Source organism: Prionailurus bengalensis, chromosome A2, assembly GCF_016509475.1.
Source record: "Prionailurus bengalensis isolate Pbe53 chromosome A2, Fcat_Pben_1.1_paternal_pri, whole genome shotgun sequence".
In the NCBI taxonomy this organism is placed as follows: Eukaryota; Metazoa; Chordata; class Mammalia; order Carnivora; family Felidae; genus Prionailurus; species Prionailurus bengalensis.
Genome location: NC_057348.1, coordinates 104,780,400 through 104,799,650, shown reverse-complemented (window position 1 = coordinate 104,799,650; position 19,251 = coordinate 104,780,400). Strand labels below are relative to the sequence as shown.

Sequence of the window (19,251 nt, the reverse complement as noted above, 5' to 3'; positions counted from 1 at the left end):
GCAAAAAAAAAAAAACAAAAAACCTCATGAATTTGCTGGTGATTCTTCTTTCTCCCTTGAGAAACTGGCTAGGGAGAACACATCCAGCTAATCCTTCCCCCCCACCCCCATTATTCTATCAAGTTAGTTTTGGTTACATCTCATCTAACTTCAGATCATGCTACTTGATACAAGATTTTTTTAACTGTAAATAGAACATGTAACTGTAAGCTGGCAAAAAATGCTTGAGTAAATATCAATTAAAACAAAAGTTTAAAGCAAGTTTTAAGTTCAGTTCAAACAAAAAGTTTTAGATTCAAAAACAAAACCAAAATCTTTGTGAGTGGGCAATTATTTTAAAAGTACACATTCAGGGAAAAGAAGTCACCAAATATTTGGGTGAATACTCAGGAAGAAAGGATAGGTGGGTGGGCCACTTGGGATGAAAACTGAAAAACAGACAAGATTGAGGGGTTTAAAAAAATGTCCAAATAAATTTCACAGAAAAAGGGAAGAGAATGAGCAAAGTATAGAAAATGTAAATATTTCCAAAGAATGGCAAACATCTCAGTTTGGCCTGGACACAGGTGAAAGGCAATGACAGGAAAAAGGAATATGAATTTAGGTGGGGCCAGACAATGAAAGGTTCTTAACACCAACAGTAAGGGCCTGCCTGGGCTTTTTTTTTTTTTAGTTACAGAGTCGAGATAGGAGGTAGAACAGATAGAATTGACAACAGAATGGAAGCTATGTGGAGGAAAGGAAAATCAAAGATGATGCAGAAGTGGAATTTGGGTAAGAACTAACAGGACCTGAGAGCTTTGAAGTAATGGACTTTCAGTATCTACCAGGATTGTTTATATGAAGAGAATTTCAAAAGTACAACCAATATACTTGACTGATACAAACTTTATTTTTCATGCCAAAATGTTTACAAATTTTATTTTTTCATACACAATTACAAGAGCAACAGTTACAAGTAACTAAAAAAATAGCATTTGGGGGCACTTCTATTCCTTTTGCTAACATAAGCATGTTTTGTTACATGAACAGCAACAATAATTACAATTACAGAACTGTTTAACTTGGGAATTTAGTGTTAGGATGGAGGCTAATCCATGAAACAAGCAAAGAGTAAGTGCCCAAACATAGTCTTTCATTCTATATTCTTCTTTATTCCATAATTAGAATCTACCCAGTAATGCCATCATTCAAATATCTGACCAGTTAGATCAACTCAGTATTTTCCAAACTCTTACTTAATTTAGTTCTACAAGTGAATCTAAGACAAAACATACAAGGCATAGCTTGCTGATATCTGATGCCTAAAACAAACTGTTACATAATGAAGTTATGAATCTTTTGCAACTTGGCATGTGTTCCATCTCACACAAGAACTAAAAGATGAGTAGTACCTACAGCACTGAGAGTCACTCCACCACAGCTGATACAGTATCTCCCAGACTTCTAGTTTCTAAAATTCTGGGGGAAGTGGGACAATTTGAACAGTAATAGTCTACACGGTAGTAATATTACCTCTTGGCCATTGGCCCAATACTAGTCCTTTTTTTTAGTATACAAAATATGCTGAAAACATTTCCTTAAACACATTTCAATTAATGTAATTAAACAGAAGGCAACAATTTCCTTCTATAAGAGTTATTTAGCTATGAAAAACTTGCCATATATTTGTTAAATTAATTTACGGAATATTTTTAGGGTCAATACAGATATTTAATTTAGAGCCTATCCTAAACATGTGTAAAAAGAACTACAAACATAATCACATTCGGTTTTTTTTTTTTAACTGGAAATTACCATTTTTATCCCTATAGTAATTTTATAAATATATCACTTGCTTTTATCCAAATTAAGGATAAATTTCAAAAATCCACTGTGAAATTTACATTCTCACTAAGCACAAAAATACACAAATATTAGTTCTAATCAGAAATTTAAGCTAAGTGAAAATTTTTACTCTGAAATAAGTAGACCTGGGATATAGAAGTAAAAGTTTTGATCGAAGCAGATCACAAATATATTCTGTTTTCATGTAAAAATAATTTTTTTAAAGAAATAATGTTTAACAGTCTTTTAATCCCATCTTTTCAAACACATATTTTTCTTTTAAAATAAAATAGTTTCAGATAAACATTTCATTTAAAATCTGATTTTACAAAAAAGAAATAAAATTAATTATTCTTAGATGTATTTGAGCCAGGTAGTTGCTGCTTCCAGATGTTATGAGCTACAAATCGATTTATGACACTATGGTAAGTAACCTTTGGCTTCCAACGTAATAACTCGAAATTCAATTCACACTGCCTACCAAAGAAGTCTGATGTATATTTGTAAATTTAAAATTTTACATCTTTTAAAAAGAAAAAAATCCAAACAGATAAGTATGAATTATTTTAAAAATCAGTGATAAGCCACTTTTTATCACACCAAAGATCTATAAAATTATAATAGTCTCTTAATAGTATTTTTGAAAATACTATCAAAAACTTCAAAATCTTATATATATTAAGTACAACCAATATATTTTTAGAAAGAAAACATCTTCAAAGGCTGAAAAGGAAATATGCTATTTTTAAGAGCAATGATGTTTGAGTCAATCAGACATGTTTTCAATCTGAAATCTGCCACTTCCAAGCTTATGCATATTTCTTAACTTCTCTAAAACTCTTTCCTCAGATTTAAAATGGGGAGCAATGTCAGTAGCTACCTTAGAGGGCTTTCTGAGGAATAATCAGATAATGCACATAAGAGATTGCTGCAGTATATGACAAAGTAACTAATAGATATTAGCTAGACTGAGCAGTGACTTCCTTAGGGGTCAAGTACCCAACAAACTATTTTCTTAAATAAAATGTAATCATTATATACAGAATTATTTATCTTAAGAATTAAAAAAAAAAAATGGTGTGGAGGGGGGTTGGAGACATTCCGTACAACAAAACACCCCTATATTGCAATAATGATACCTTTATTGTATTTTGGCAATCACTTTCTCTCTATTGTAACACTGTACTATATCACTTCCAAAATACAATTCAGAAGATCTAAACTGAATTTTTTTTTGTCACAAATCTTAGAGAAAATAATTACCTCATTGGCCTAAATAAATGAAAAAGGCACAGAAAAACTGCTCACAAATAAAACCACAGTCATTTACATATTATGTACCATAGTAAGGATGGTTATTTGGCAATTTCAAGCAATTTATCTGGTATCTAATATTTTCACACTGTTCTTATTTCAAATCTCAAATACATTAACCTCTATTATTTATATATAGCCTTGTGTGACAACCTATCAGTCATATCTTTATTGGAATGATCAAGAAATACTAAATTTTAAAAGAAAAATTCAGCTATAGATTATGCTCCAAAGTATTTCACAAATGCTCATTTTCCATTTAAAATATTTCAGGTACCAACTTAAAGATACCCAAATCTTAGTTCATCAGTATTATTTTGATTGTCACTAGGAACTATGTGAATGTTTTCTCTGATTTTTAATCATACTAACCTGAGTCAACAGGGCTTCTCAATGGACTCTATTTTAAATGACAGAGCACACACATAGGAGACAGAAAAATTAGGTATGGCCCCCTAAGATTATTTACTGAATATGTGATCTTCAGCAAGTCCCTTAACTTCTCCATGCCACGTCTCCTCTTCTAAAAGATAAGGATCCTGCCCCTCTCCTTTGTCTGACTCACAGGACCAGGTAAATTATATAAGAGAAACATGAAAGCTTTTACAAGGGCATATGTTAGATATATATAATATCAACACACAGAGACTTGTTATAGTATTGGATTTGGTTAGGATGACCAGTCTATTAAAAGTGTAATTTAAGAAAAAGTTATTCTTGAGAGTATCAGAGGGAAAAAATTATAACATCTTTACCATATCCTTGGAATAAGATCTGAAAGCAGTTTTAAAAAATATATTGCTATCTATCCTATTACTATGTAAGAAAAAATACACTGGACAATGCTCATTCGCCTTCCCTGTGTTTTTTTCTTTTTTTAATGGCTGTAATTCTGTTTCACCTGAATGTATTTTTGTAATTTTATTAACTTATACCTGCTCTGTTCCAAGCTTATTCTGGCAAGTTATTTAAAACTTCTCTGAAAGTAGTCACAGGTGATCTTTTTTTCTACTACAGGTTTGCACTTATCTTAAATTCTAGGTTTTTCTACCTTATGCTTCATGGAAAGTAGGTACAATAAAGTTAATTTTTAAAAATGAAGAAAAAATATTCAAAACTAAGTCACGAAAAGCAAATGTTCCTTCACTTTCCTGTATCTTCAGCAAATACTATGCATGCACTCCAAAAGGATATCAGACCACAAATCAATAGAAAAATCCATTCACTTACACTACATACTCTTATGAAGTTAAAAGATAAACCAGGATTGATTTCTGAAGAAGGCATATCTGAAGGGTGATTATGAAAAAATGAAGGGTGATTTTGAAGTAAGGACAAGGAGAGAACAGAATATGATAAACATTTTTGAAACACTTTATGATTTACACAGTCAGTGAAATACTATCATCTCTAGGTAACTCACTAAAGGAGAAGAAGCCTGACAGGTGACTGGTCAGGTATACAGAAAGATTTAGAAGCCCTAATATAGATGATTGTTGGTTAAAGTCACAGGAGTAGAAATTTTGAAGCAAAAGAGGGTCTAGATAATAGTCACTGAAAGATCAAAAGACAGAATGAGGGAAAATGAAATGAGAATGATTTGAAAAATACAAATAGAATCGAAACATTAGAGGAGGGTTCAGTTTCAAGGAGAATAGGAGTAGTCAAAAATCATAGAAGAAAAAAACATGAAGGCTGGGTTTGACTAGTGAGTCTATAACAAATGTAATGGGGTGACTTTAATAGCAACGATGGGTGAGTTAGCAACGATTAAGGTAAAACAACAGTCCAAAAAAAAAAAAAAAAGTGTATTCTACCCATTTAAAATGTTCACTCAGGAAAACTTGGGGAAAATTATAACAACACTAAGGGGAGACCTGAGTGTGTTTAAAGGCAGAAAGGAGACTTCATTAGCTCTAAATAATTAAACAAAGCTTGTGTGTAACAGCTGAGAGTCCGACTGATAAACAGGTATGTTTCAGACCTAAGTTAGGCACTTTGAGGGAAAGGGAACCTGACTTCTGTCTCTAGGGAACAGAAAGAAATTAATCTCAAGCCACTTATTTATTTATTTATTTTTTTGGTATCACAGTTGGTCCCTACCCTCAGTGGTATATATTTACAAGGTAATTAGAACTTGGTAAGTGAAAAGGCACAAAGCCCAAACAGAAAATGGTATTGAAAATATAATATGACAAAATGCAAAAGTCAGTAATTTCCACTTGAAAACAATTTTAAATAAAATCCAAACAAAAAGTTGAAAATTTAAAAACATTAACTGCTAGAGGCTTGATATCCATGTGATGTGCAAAGTGATTAAATTTTTAAAAAGCATAATATAGGTTTAATTTTTATATAGCCACCATCTTTTAATAAGATTTCTTGGAGAATTTCTACCAAAGACACAATTTCCTCCTTGAAAACAGGCATAAAATGGGTAACATTGGGTGACTTGGGTACCAAAGAGTTGTGAAAAGTGTCTCCACAACTTGTTAGTCTGAAAAGCAACATTAAAAAAAAGTGGAGCATCAAAAACACTTTATTTCAAAATCACTTGATGCCTGATCCTGTATGTAACTGGAACCATATTCACATTCTATAAGTTTCTGAATTTCAATTTCCCGTTTTATTTATTTTTATGAGCAACTTACTTTATGTTGAATCTGTACTTTATTTGACATTTATTTAAGCTGTATAAAAGCCATGCACAGTTTATTTACAATATTATACATTAACGATGTTTGAAGACTACACAAAAATTTCACAAAACTTACTTAGATGGAAAGACATGTGAAACAGGGAGCTTTCGAAAATTTTAGATTCAGAATTTTGCAAAGATTATTTTGGTTTCTAGTGTTCTGCAAGCACTGGATTGAAATAAGGCTGACAAAAACGTGCAAATGAGTAGAATTTCAACAAATGAAAAACTACAAATGTTTAGCTAAAAGCTAAAATATCTTGAAATCCTACTATGTAGCAATGGGAATTTATAAAACAGAAAAAAAAAGGTTTTCTTTAAAAAGTCTTTCATGAATAACAGGTTCTCAGGAATATTCTATAAAAACATTCAGAAATAAAGTTTCTCAAATTATGTCCATCATCAAAGGTAGGTTTTCAGTAGTGGCCGAAGCTGTGAATTGTAAATTATTTACTGTCCTACATGGGAAGTCTCAATTTCCCCCGCTAGGGAGAGGGGGAGAAGAAAATCAATTGGCAAATTTAGATTCAAGTAAAAGATCCTGGTACAGACAACATGAACACAGAGTGGATCGCTGCAGTAATGTTCGAGTCCACATACTTTTACTTGTACCCCTAAAATGGAAGGTGTAAACTTTAGTTTTCTTCAATTTAAGATCTCCTATCAGGAAGTAAGTACCTCATTCTTCAGAGTTCTAGAAAATATCGATAGGGATTTCTTCTTCTCCACTGGCATATCATTCAATTTTTACTGTTGTGGCTGAAGTACATTTAGATACTCAGACTGCCCCAACTGATAAGTTGTGTTCCTTCCACAATCAACATACTGGTATCTTTCCTGGGATATCTGTTCAGAGTGTCCAAAGTATGTTGTTGTCACAGTAACTCTAAAAAAGAAAAATTGGGAGACACAACAACAACAAAAAAACTCAAACAGGGAGACACATTATTATTTACATAGAAGTTTTCTGAACTGAGAATACTTTCATATAGCAAAATTTTCTCCAGGGAGAGACTGATTAATGGTAATATTGTGGACATGGGCCACTCAGGGAATATTTGCCCAACAGATAGCATAAATGCTGATTTAGCAAGCCTACTCCAATAATTATACACAAGAAATACCATGTTTTCAGAACATTTATCATACTTAAAAATATGTAAGTTCATTTCACTTTTAAAAACAAAATTCTCTCATCACAGGAAAATTCTTTCATTCTTTCATCACATTTTGCACCATTAGCTGATGGTCCAAACACCAAACCTATAACCTACAATGTCTTAATGGCCTAGAATAACACCCAATTTGCACATTAGTAACAGTACTTATTACTGTGAAGGACTATTTACCATAGATAACAGAACAATGGATGCTGAGCTCTGTCCTCTTTTTCATCCCAACACCTGCCATCTTCCTGTGTTCTTGCAAGGTCTAGATTCACTCTTCAGCAGCCATGTGATCCTTCACTACTCCGAGCTCCAATTTCCTCATTCTTAAAGTTGGATAATATTTACTCATCTCATCGCAGTCTTTTAAGGCTTCAAACCCGACTGAACTGATACTTATAAAGGTGTTGTGTATGCTATAAGCCAAAGTTATAAATCTAAAGTTTAAAAAAGAAATTATTTCTTTCAAAAAAAATTCATACTTACTGCATCATGAGTACGATATTATGTACTTTGATTGATATCAGTGTACAAAAATCACTGTTAAAAAGAAAAAAACAATGTGAGTAAACGTGGCTATGATATTATAATTTAAAATCACTTAATTATGATTCCTAAAACTAAAAGAGATATGATAGAGAAGACATAAGTAAGCATTTATTGATGGAACGTTTTCTACACCTAATAATGATAAAGATTTTCATGACTTTTTATTCTAAAAACAGACATGTTTTACTACAGCAATTGTAGAGTTGTTGCACACTGGCTACAAATTACTGCTACTTTTTATTCATCTTTTGAAATTGTAGTAAACAGTTTGTTAGAAATTCTGTATCAGCCTGATACTATAAAAGATGATAAAAAATCTTTTTTTTTCTTTTACTTAAGAGTTAATAATCATAGACCCAATGTAAAAGCTTTAGAAATTCAATAAGAGAACATTATACAATACTAGCATTTTTAGTTCTGCGATACTAAAGTCAACAAATACTAAAATGTGTGAGACTATGGTTCTTATAGTAAATAAAGTGACATGGTGTGCTGAATGGGAAAATTATGCAGCCAAGAATTCTTTATCCAGCAAGGCTGTCATTCAGAATACAAGGAGAAAAAAAGAGTTTCCCAGACAAACAAAAGTAAAGAAGTTTGTGACTACTAAACCAGCCGTGCAAGGAAGAGGGACTGGGGGCAAGGCAGTGAAGAATAAAAAGGACCAGAGAACATCACCAGAAACACCAACTCTACAGGTAACACAATGGCACTAAATTTATGTTTCAATAATCACTCTGAATGTAAATGGTCTAAATGCTCCAATCAAAAGACATAGGGTATCAGAACGGGTTTAAAAAAACAAACAAACAACCCACACACAAAAACAAGACCCATCTACATGCTGCCTACAAAAGACTCATTTTAGACCTAGGACATCTGTAGATTGAAAGTGAGGGGATGGAGGGGCGCCTGGGTGGTTCAGTCGGTTAAGCGTCCGACTTTGGCTCAGGTCACAATCTCACGGTCCGTGAGTTCAAGCCCCGTGTCAGGCTCTAGGCTGATGGCTCAGAGCCTGGAGCCTGTTTCCCATTCTGTGTCTCCCTCTCTTTCTGTCCCTCCCCCATTCATATTCTGTCTCTCTCTGTCTCAAAAATAAATGTTAAAAAATAATAATAATAAAAAAAATTTAAAAAGTGAGGGGATGGAGAACTATCTGTCATGCTAATGGACATCAAAAGAAAGCCAGAGTAGCCATACTTATATCAGACAAACAAGATTTTAAAACAAAGACTATAACAAAAGATGAAGGCATTCTATCATAATTCAGAGGTCTATCCATCAAGAAGATCTAACGACCGTAAATATTTATGCCCCCAACCTGAAACACCCAAATATATAAATCAATAATGATAAATGTGAAGAAACCTACTGATAATAAAACCATAATAATAAAAGTTTAATACTCCGCTTACAGCAAATCAACAAGGAAACAATGTCTTAGAATGATACAATGGACAGGATGAACTTAACAGATATATTCAGAATATTTCATCTTAAAGCAACAGAATAGACATTCTTCGAGTGCTCATGGAACATTCTCCAGAATAGATCATATACCGTGTCACAAATCAGTCAGGTCCAAAAAGATCAAGACCATGCCATGCATATTTTCAGATCACAACACTTTGAAACTTGAAATCAACCACAAGAAAAAATTTAGAAAGTCCTCAAATACGTGGTGGTTAAAGAACATCCTACCAAAGAATGAATGCCTTAACCATGAAATTAAAGAAGAAATAAAAAAATACAAGGAAGCAAATGAAAATGAAAACATGACAGACCAGAACCTTTGGGATGCAGCAAAGGCAGTCCTAAGACGGAAGTATATTGCAATAAAGAACTGACAGGGTGCCTGGGTGGCTCAGTCAGTTAAGCATCTGACTTCGGCTCAGGTCACGATCTCACGGTTTGTGAGTTTGAGCCCCGTGTTGGGCTCCGTGCTGATAGCTCAAAGCCTGGAGCCTGCTTCAGATTCTGTGTCTCCCCCTCTCTCTGTCCCTCCCATGCTCATGCTCTGTCTCTCAATAATAAATAAACGTTAAAAAATTTAAAACAAAAAAGGGTCTACTTCAAGAAGAAAAGTCTCCAAATACACAACCTAACCTTACACCTAGAGGAGCTAGAGAAGAACCAGCAAATAAGGCCTAAAGCTAGCACAAGAAAGGACATAATACAGAAAAAAAACAATATAGAAACAGCAACAAAAAACGTGTAACAGATCAATGAAACTAAATAATGGTTCTTTGAAAGAATAAACAAAATTGATAACCCCCTAGCTGGACTTATCAAAAAGAAAAGAGAGGACCCAAATAGAAAAACATCACAAATGCAAGAGGAGAAATTACAACCAATACCAGAGAAATACAAACAATTATAAGATAATACTATGTAAAATTATATGCCAACAAACTGGGCAATCTAGAAGAAATGGACAAATTCCTAAAAATTCACAAACTACCAAAACTGAAACAGGAAGAAATAGGAAATTTGAAGAGATGCGTAATCAGCAAAGAAAATGAATCAGTTATCAAAAATTTCCCAATAGGGGCGCCTTGGTAGCTCAGTCGGTTAAGCATCAGACTTTGGCACAGGTCATGATCTCATAGCTCTCTGTGCTGACAGTTCAGAACCTGGAGCTTGCTTCAGATTCTGTGTCTCCCTCTCTCTGCCCCTCCCCCACTGACACTGTCTCTCCCTCTCTCTCAAAAATAAAAAAACAATAAAAAAAAAAATTTTTTTTTTAAATCTCCCAACAAATAAGAGCCATGGGCCAGATGGCTTCTCAGGGGAATTCTATCAGACATTTAAAGAAGAGTTGACACCTCTTCTTTTCAAATTGTTCCAAAAAATAGGATGGAAGGAAAGCTTCCAAACTCATTCTATGAAGACAGTATTACCTTGATTCTAAAACCAGACAAAGACCCCACTAAAAAGGAGAATTACAGGCCAATATCCTTGATGAAACTGGATGTAAAACTTCTCAACAAGATCCTAGCAAATAGAATCCAACAGAATATACATTAGAAGAATTATTCACCATGATCACGTGGAATTTATTCCTGGGCTTGAGGGCTGGTTCAATATTCGCAAATCAATCAACATGATACACGTTAATAAAAGAATAAGAACCATATATCCTCTCAAGAGATGCAGAAAAAATATTTGACAAAATACAGCATCCTTTCTTGATAAAAACCCTCAAGAAAATAGGGATAGTAGGAACATACTCCATCATAATAAAGGCCATATATGAAGGAGCTACAGCTAATATCATCCTCAATGGGAAAAAACTGAGATCTTTCCCCCTAAGGTCAGGAACATGACAGGGATGTCCACACTCACCATTGTTGTTCAACATAGTAGTGAAAGTCCTAGCCTCAGCAATCAGAAAACAAAAATAAATAGAAGCCATACAAATGGCAAGAAAGAAGTCAAATTTTCACTCTTTGCAGATGACATGACACTCTATGTGGAAAATTTGAAAGAGTCCATCAAAACACTGCTAGATTTCAGGGTGCCTGGGTGGCTCAGTCAGTTGAGCATCTGACTTTGGTTCAGGTCAGGATCTCACAGTTTGTGAGTTCGAGCCCCACATCAGGCTCTGTGCTGACAGCTCAGAGCCTGGAGCCTGTTTCAGGCTCTGTGTCTCCTTCTCTCTGCCCCTTCCCCGCTCATGCTGTCTCTCTCTGTCTCTCAAAAATGAATAAACATTAATAAACAACAACAAAAAAAACTAAACTAAAAAAAAAAAAACACTGCTAGATTTCATACATGATTTCATCAAAGTCACAGGATATAAAACCAACATAGAGAAATCAGTTGCATTTCTATACACCAATAATCCTTTGCAGAAAGAGAAATCAAGGAATTGATCCCATTAACAACTGCACCAAAATCAGTAAGATACACAGGAATAAACATAACCAAAGAGGTAAAAGATCTGTATGCTGAAAACTATAGAAAGGTTATGAAAGAAATTGTAGAACTCACAGGGAAAAGGAAAAACATTCCATGTTCATGAACTAGAAGAACAAACATTGTTAAAATGTCAATACTACCCAAAGCAATCTACACATTCAATGCAATCCCTATCAAAATAACACCAGCATTCTTCACAGAGCTAGAGCCAACAATTCTAAAATTTTTAAGAAACCAGAAAAGGCCCTGAATAGTCAAAGCAATCCTGAAAAAGAAAACCAAAGCTGGAGGCATCACAATTCTGGACTTTAAGCTGTATCACAAAGCTGTAATCATCATGACAGTATGGCACTGGCACAGAAACACATAGGTCAATGGAACAGAATAGAGAACCCAGAAATGGACCCCAAAATGTATGGCCATAATCTTCAACAAAGCAGGAAAGAATATCCAATGGAAAAAAGACAGTCTCTTCAGCAAATGGTGTTGAGAAAACTGGACAGGGACATGCAAAAGAATGAAATTGGAGCACGTTCTTACCCTGTATACAAAAATAAACTCAAAATGGATGAAAGACCTAAATGTAAGACAGGAAACCATTAGAATCATTCAGGAGAAAACAGACAGCAACCTCTCTGACCTTGGCCAGAGCAACTTCCTACTAGACATGTCTTTGGAAGCAAGGGCAACAAAAGCAAAAATGAACTATTGGGACCTCATCAAGATAAAAGGCTTCTGCACGGCAAAAGAAACAATCCACAAAACTAAAAGGCAGCCTACAGAATGGGAGAAGATATATGCAAATGACGTATCAGATAAAGGATTAATATCCAAAATCTATAAAGAATTTATCAAACTCAACACCCAAAAAATAAATAATCCACTGAGGAAATGGGCAAAAGACATGAATAGACACTTTTCCAAAGAAGACATACAGATGGCTAAGAGACACATGAAAAAATGCTCAACATCACTCATCATCAGGGAAATACAAATCAAAACCACCATGAGATATCACGTCACACCTGTCAGATTAGCTAAATGAACAACTCCTTCTGGATGTTGGTGAGGATGTGGAGAAAGGGGAATACTTCTGTACCATTGGTGGGAATGCAAACTGGTGCAGCCACTCTGGAAAACAGTACAGAGGTTCCTCCAAAAATTAAAAATAGATACCCTACGACTCAGTAATTGGCACTACTCAGTATTTATCCAAAGGATACAAAAATGCTGATTCAAAGAGACACATGCACCACAATGTTTAGAGCAGTGCTATCAACAATAGCCAAATTATGGAAAGAGCCCAAATGTCCATCAACTGATAAATGGATGAAGAAGATATGTGTGTGTGTGTGTGTGTGCGCGCGCGCGTTGGGGGTGTGTGGTGTGTGTGCATACATCTGTACACACACGTACACACACACACACACACACATATATAATGTACACATACACACATACATACAATGGAATATTACTCAGTGATCAAGAAAGAATGAAATCTTGCCATATATTATGCTAAATGAAGTAAGTCAGAGAAAGACAAACATGATTTCACTCATATGTGGATTATAAGAAACAGATGAAGATAGGGGAAGGGAAGGAAAAATAAGATAACAGAGAAGGAAGCAAATCATAACAGACTCTTAAATAAAGAAAACAAACTGAGGGTTGCTGGAGGGGAGGTCAGTGGGAGGGATGGGCTAAACAGGTGAGGCATTAACGAAGGCACCTGTTGGAATAAGCAGTGGGTGTTATAAGTAAGTGGTCAATCGCTGGATTCTACCCCTGAAACCAATATTACACTATATGTTAACTAACTTGAGTTTAAATAAAAATAAATAATTTTTAAAAAGGTGACAAGGTGTATTTGACCTTAATTATGAAAAATAAAAAATGAATATTAAGGGTATAGACACATACTACACATAAATATTATGCATGTTGACGAGAGAGAAGACAATAGAGATGATCAGAGGCCAGAAGTATTCCAAATGTGATTTCCTGACTGCTAAGATAGTGGGAAATTAAAAAGATATCTATACACTCTATTCTTGATATTTTATAATTTAATGAGAGAACATTATTCAAATATCAAAACTTACTACATATAACTCATTTCTTCTGCTATGATAGTAGGTACCGTATAATCGATCTGAAAGACAAAAAGTGAAAATAAGCCAACTAGAAAGAGGAACAAAGCATCAAAGATTTCAGACATGTTTCATAATTTCAAAGAGTTAGAAATCTCTCCTTTTGCATGGCTGAGTCTAAGACTTTCTCTTATACGTGCAAAGAACACATGTCAAGTTTGTGAGGAAATCCTCCCCCTCCCTCAGATTAATATGATATAGAAAGTCAAAAGTCATTGAACTCCTCCAAAGTATTTTATGATGGAAACTTACTTGTTTCATATCCAGTGGGCCAATATTGGTTATGTTGTTTAAGCGAGCCTTTCCAATAACAGTTTTTGAAAACTGAACTTGTGCAGTGATATTTTCAACTTCAACAGAATAATAGTTATTGTTTGTTATATTTAGTGTGTTCTGTAAAAGAAAAGGCAAAAAATGTATAAGCATAACCAATATGTATCCAAAATCAATTTAAAAAAATGACTTCAGAGGTGCCTGGGTGGCTTAGTCCATTAAGCATCCGACTTCAACTCAGGTCACCATCTCAGTTTGTGGGTTTGGGCCCCACATCAGGCTCTGTGAGGACAGCTCAAAGCCTGGGGCTTGCTTCGGATTCTGTGTCTCCCTCTCTCTCTGCCCCTCCCCCACTCATGCTCTGTGTCTCTCTCTCAAAAATAAACATAAAAAAAATGACTTCAGCTGTGGCCACACTTCAGTTATTAGGAGGAAGAAAACTATTGCCAAAAATATCAAAGGATATTAAATAAGCTAATTATTTGGTTTTATGATGAATACTATGTACCTAATATGCCGACAATAAGCACACAATTAAAAATTAACAGGTCTACGGGGCGCCTGGGTGGCTCAGTCAGTTAAGCATCTGACTTTGGCTTAGGTCATGATCTCACAGTTCCTAAGTTCAAGCCCCGCATCAAGCTCTGTACTGACAGCTTGAAGCCTGGAGCCTGCTTCAGATTCTGTGTCTCCCTCTCTCTCTCCTTCTCCCCTGCTTGTGCTCTCTCTCTCAAAAATAAATAAATGTGAAAAAAAATTTAAAAAATAAACAACAGGCCCAGAAAATGTACATTACAGGAATATAGAAAATGAATGTTAGAAAATGTATTTATGGCCTTAGAAAAATTCTATAAAAATAATTTTTAAATTTCATCTGAATTTCTACTAAATGTTAATATATAAATATCTTCACAGACTATATTAGTAATGTATTTCCTATTCTATCAGGTACAAAAATGACCATTTAAAATGTTAAACAGTACTTCATATAAACTTTTTGTCTAAAAGAAATTGGTATTTTAACTTATACATGAGTAGAGATTTCTACTGGGTCACTTTGGAGAAGAAATGGGATAGATTCAAGTCTATTTGTTGGAAAGAAATTGAGCTACATCATTGTACTTAACAGCAGGGGCAATTTCCACAATTCTAATTCACAGTTATGTCAAATTATTTTAGAAAATGAGCAGTAGGAAAAAAATGTTAAATCAAGAAATAACAGATAACAAAACATCTAAAACAGTCATCACAAATGAAAATCAATAGTAACTAAATGATGAATGTTAAATATTCATAAGGCAGATTGTAATGGTTACCATTTATATACAAAGAGCCCTCACAAACTGAAAAGAAAACGACAAAATCTTTAGAGGTAAAAAGAAACAAAAAAAGTAAAGCATATGAATAAACAAATCAAAAGAGTACAAATATAATTGGCCAAGAAACACTTAAAAACCCTCAAATTCATTTAGAGTTAGGAATAAGCTAGTAAACTTAATATTCATTAAACTAGTAAAGCTTGTAGAAAGCAACAAATTCTATTCTTGGTAGGGATTTGAGCACAAGGGTCAATTTTTACATTACTGGGAAACGTGAAGCATTGCAGCCATTCTGGTAAGTAATCTAGCAATATCCATTAAAATAAAAATACATATATCCTTTGACCTAGCAATCCTACTTTTGAGCATTTATTCCAAAGAAATAAAGACATCATGATGTGAATGAGAATAGTGGCAAAAACAAAAAGAAAAGAAAGTGAATGACCATCCACAAAAATGATTAGTATTAAATTATTGCATAGAATATTACTCAGCCCATTAAAAAGAATGTAGTAAGTCTAAGCCAGAAATTCAGGAGAGATTTCTACAAGGTATTAACAAGTGAGAAAACCAACATGCGTAAAATATGTACAAAATATTCTTTTGAAAATAAATATTACTTTAAGAAAAGCTGACAATGTGAGCTTATAAATTAATATAAATATGGAGAAAGATGAAAAGATGCAATAAGAGATAAGTGGAAAGAAGAATCTTAGTAAAAAAGGATTAAAAAAAGAATGTACTAGTGACCAGCAATTACATGATCACATTTATGTATTAATTTAAATCATAGTTATAAATGTAGAGTTTTTTTTAATTTCCTAATATAGTAGAAATAATCTTTACCTAAATATACAAACGTTTTTATCTACTTGGCTCTTAATACCCATGTCAACTTAATTTCTAGACACTGAAGGAAAGAGATTGTTAATTTGAGGTCAATGGACCTTCTGATACAGGCCAAAGAATGGGATTCAGAAGAATCTTGGAATCCTTTGTACATGCAAAATAATGTTGGCATAGGTCTTTTTCTGAAGTGCCACAGCTTTCATGAGAATATTAAAAGGATCAATCATATATTGAAGGCTAGAAAGATAACAAAGATAAACATTAAGAAAGACAAAAAAAAGGACAAAAAGTTTAGTACTAACAGACATATTGTTACTGAGAGCAGTGAGAATCCACTTAATTTGTAAGTCAAGAGAGCACAAGCATAAGCTTTCAAATAATGATATTTTTTTAATTTTTTTTTCAACGTTTTTTATTTATTTTTGGGACAGAGAGAGACAGAGCATGAACGGGGGAGGGGCAGAGAGAGAGGGAGACACAGAATCGGAAACAGGCTCCAGGCTCCGAGCCATCAGCCCAGATCCCGATGCGGGGCTCAAACTCACGGACCGTGAGATCGTGACCTGGCTGAAGTCGGACGCTTAACCGACTGCGCCACCCAGGCGCCCCTCAAATAATGATTTTTTAAAAAAAAATTTTTTTAAATGTTTGTTTATTTTTTGAGAGAGAGAGACAGAGTATGAGCAGTGGAGAGGCAGAGAGAGCGAGAGATACACACAGAATCGGAAGCAGGCTCCCAGCTCTGAGCTCTCAGCACAGACAGCAGTGTTTTCCTGGACAGTAAAACACTATGGATATTTCCCCATATACTAATTTATAAGAGAAATCAAACAGGCACTTGTACCTTATCTTTAGACACAATACAGGAATAGTCTGTTAAAACGGTAAAAATTGTATTTCACCATATATAAGGAAAAGAAAATGTTACCTTTATAACATTTATAGAATCAACCTACTTTTAACACTTGGCAAGAAGCTATTCAAAGGCTGAAAAGTAAACAGACTATAAATATTCTTTTGTCAACAACAGTTTAGTTTATTTACCATTTTAAAGGCAACTTCAAATGCTAAATGATTCTGTATACACAATCACCAGTACTTACTATTTGCCATTTTCGGCACAACCAGAAATGATAGAAAAGATCAACAGCAGATATACAGAAAGCAAACTGACCAGTGTCACATTTAATATTCTCTCAGAGGGACAAAAGTGTACTTAATATAATAAAGGAATGTAATCAAATATTTTAATGTAATTTTGTACTTACCGTGATATTTAAATATACTGTACGCTTTTGAACATCATAACTGACGTATGCTGATTTTACGCCAATGTATTTCACGTCAATAGAGCGAGGGAAAAGGAAAAACACAGCCAATCCAGAAAGGAGCAGACAGACAAACACAGAAGCCATCACATACAGCTTTCTGAAAACAAAAATGAGAGTATGAAAATACATGTGCATCAAAAATTACATAATGAAACATTTAGAGAAGATATTTTCAACTTGAATTTTTCCCCTATTATACCAGCAGGAAAAAATGTGTAATTTTACCATTTTTTTATATTATAAAAGTAATTAGTAGTGTTGGGTCTGGTCTATAAAGTGTTAAAATGTTCTCCTTAAAAGATGTATGTACCTTTTTGGAGACTGGGATTTCAGGATTACTGAAGGCAGAATATTAACTACAGTCATTCCTAAACCAGGCTGCACACTAGAATTAATTAAGCTGGAGAACTTTATAAAAACATGGATTTCAAGAGTCCCTTCTCTCCCTTCTGAATTTAGCAGAGCAGAATTTTCATGTGAGTTTTGCACGTGATTCCCAAAGTGACTGCTCATCAGAACCACCTGTGAAGCCCTTAAAAGTATAATGACATAACCACAAGCCTCATGAATCTCACTAAGTCTAAGACTTTTTGAGTCTCCTCATCCCAAAGTATTTATGTACTCAGTTTTTAAAATATTGTTTACATTAATCAACTCTGTTTTGATGATGCTATTAAGCTGTTTCTTGAAAATCAAGAAAGGGGATAATAATATGCAGATATAAGACAAGAAAAAACAAAACAAAACAAAAAACTTTCCATGCCTTTCCTAGTCTTCTAACTCTCCTTGACAGGTATCTCTTCCATCTCCCGCTCTTTATTTCCAATCTCCAGAGATAAAAATTGCCTCTATCTTCAATTTTATCCTCAAAATAGGGTTTCAAAGTAAAATTTTCCTGGTTTCTCCAATAAACAGCTCTCAGCTCAAAGCCCACAGCACCTTTTATTTTTTTAAAAAAACTAGGTCTTTTATATTACTTAATCTTTTCTTTATGTCCTAGTCATTAAATACTCATTTTATCCTTTCTCCTACTTTCTCTTCCCCACCAATTCCCAAATGCCTTAATAGACGTAATCTTTGCCTGCCCCACAACTGCTATTTCAAATGACTCTTGCACATGTTTTATGTTTCTGAGTATTTTGTCTAAGAAAAGAGAACAAAATGGTTTAAAAAAAAAAATAAAACAAAGATTCGCTAAGTCACTACCACTAGGCCCACACTACTGTTTTGAGCAAACAAAGACGTTCCCACTCACTCACTCTAGATTTCCTCGAAACCGGAGTAGGGTGATGATCACTACTAGATTACCTACTGAATAGTTTAGCACACATTTATAGTACCTACTCTACACCAAACCCCTAAAAAAGGTATAAAAAAAGAGTTCAGAAATCATGACTAAAAAAAATCTGAACTTTGTTGAATTTTCTTCTATTTTAGTGTTGTTATTTTTAATTAGTGCTAGGTGAGCCCGCCGTAATCTATTTAGGATTTAGGGCCTATAAATCAGCTCCAGGTGTTAATATATGATCAATGTCCTAAATTACTCTGCACCCCAAGTTTACAGCCATGAATCTGATGGGATAAACATTCCACATAGTATTTCCTACCAAATTGAAAAACTGGCTAGTACACTGATGAAGACTATAGATGTCTATTATAAAATTCACCAGTCATCATTTTTCTTATGGCTCTAGGACAGTAATGAATCCTAGGAGGTAGAGAACTGATAAAGCTATAAAGATCATGTGGCTTATTTGGACTCAAGTTACATTTCTACTTTTGCCATTTGCTACTTGCAACACTTTCGGCAATTTACCTTTTTTCTCCACTCTAAAATGTGTAGATTTGTTT

General features: G+C 34.1%; 1 protein-coding gene across 5 annotated transcripts in view; it reads right to left on the bottom strand.

Annotated features, from left to right (window-relative positions):
* Positions 1 to 870: 870 nt before the first annotated feature.
* Positions 871 to 19,251, bottom strand: part of TMEM106B (transmembrane protein 106B) — a 29,966-nt gene continuing 11,585 nt past the window's right edge. For all 5 annotated transcript variants that reach the window (XM_043588981.1, XM_043588982.1, XM_043588983.1 and 2 more), the window contains 5 exons: positions 17,338 to 17,497; positions 13,881 to 14,021; positions 13,581 to 13,630; positions 7,492 to 7,545; positions 871 to 6,725 (listed from right to left, as the gene is read on the bottom strand). In XM_043588981.1, coding sequence (XP_043444916.1) covers positions 6,587 to 6,725; positions 7,492 to 7,545; positions 13,581 to 13,630; positions 13,881 to 14,021; positions 17,338 to 17,497 — 544 coding nt within the window. In that variant the 3' untranslated portion in view covers positions 871 to 6,586. The remainder of the gene's footprint in view (positions 6,726 to 7,491; positions 7,546 to 13,580; positions 13,631 to 13,880; positions 14,022 to 17,337; positions 17,498 to 19,251) is intronic.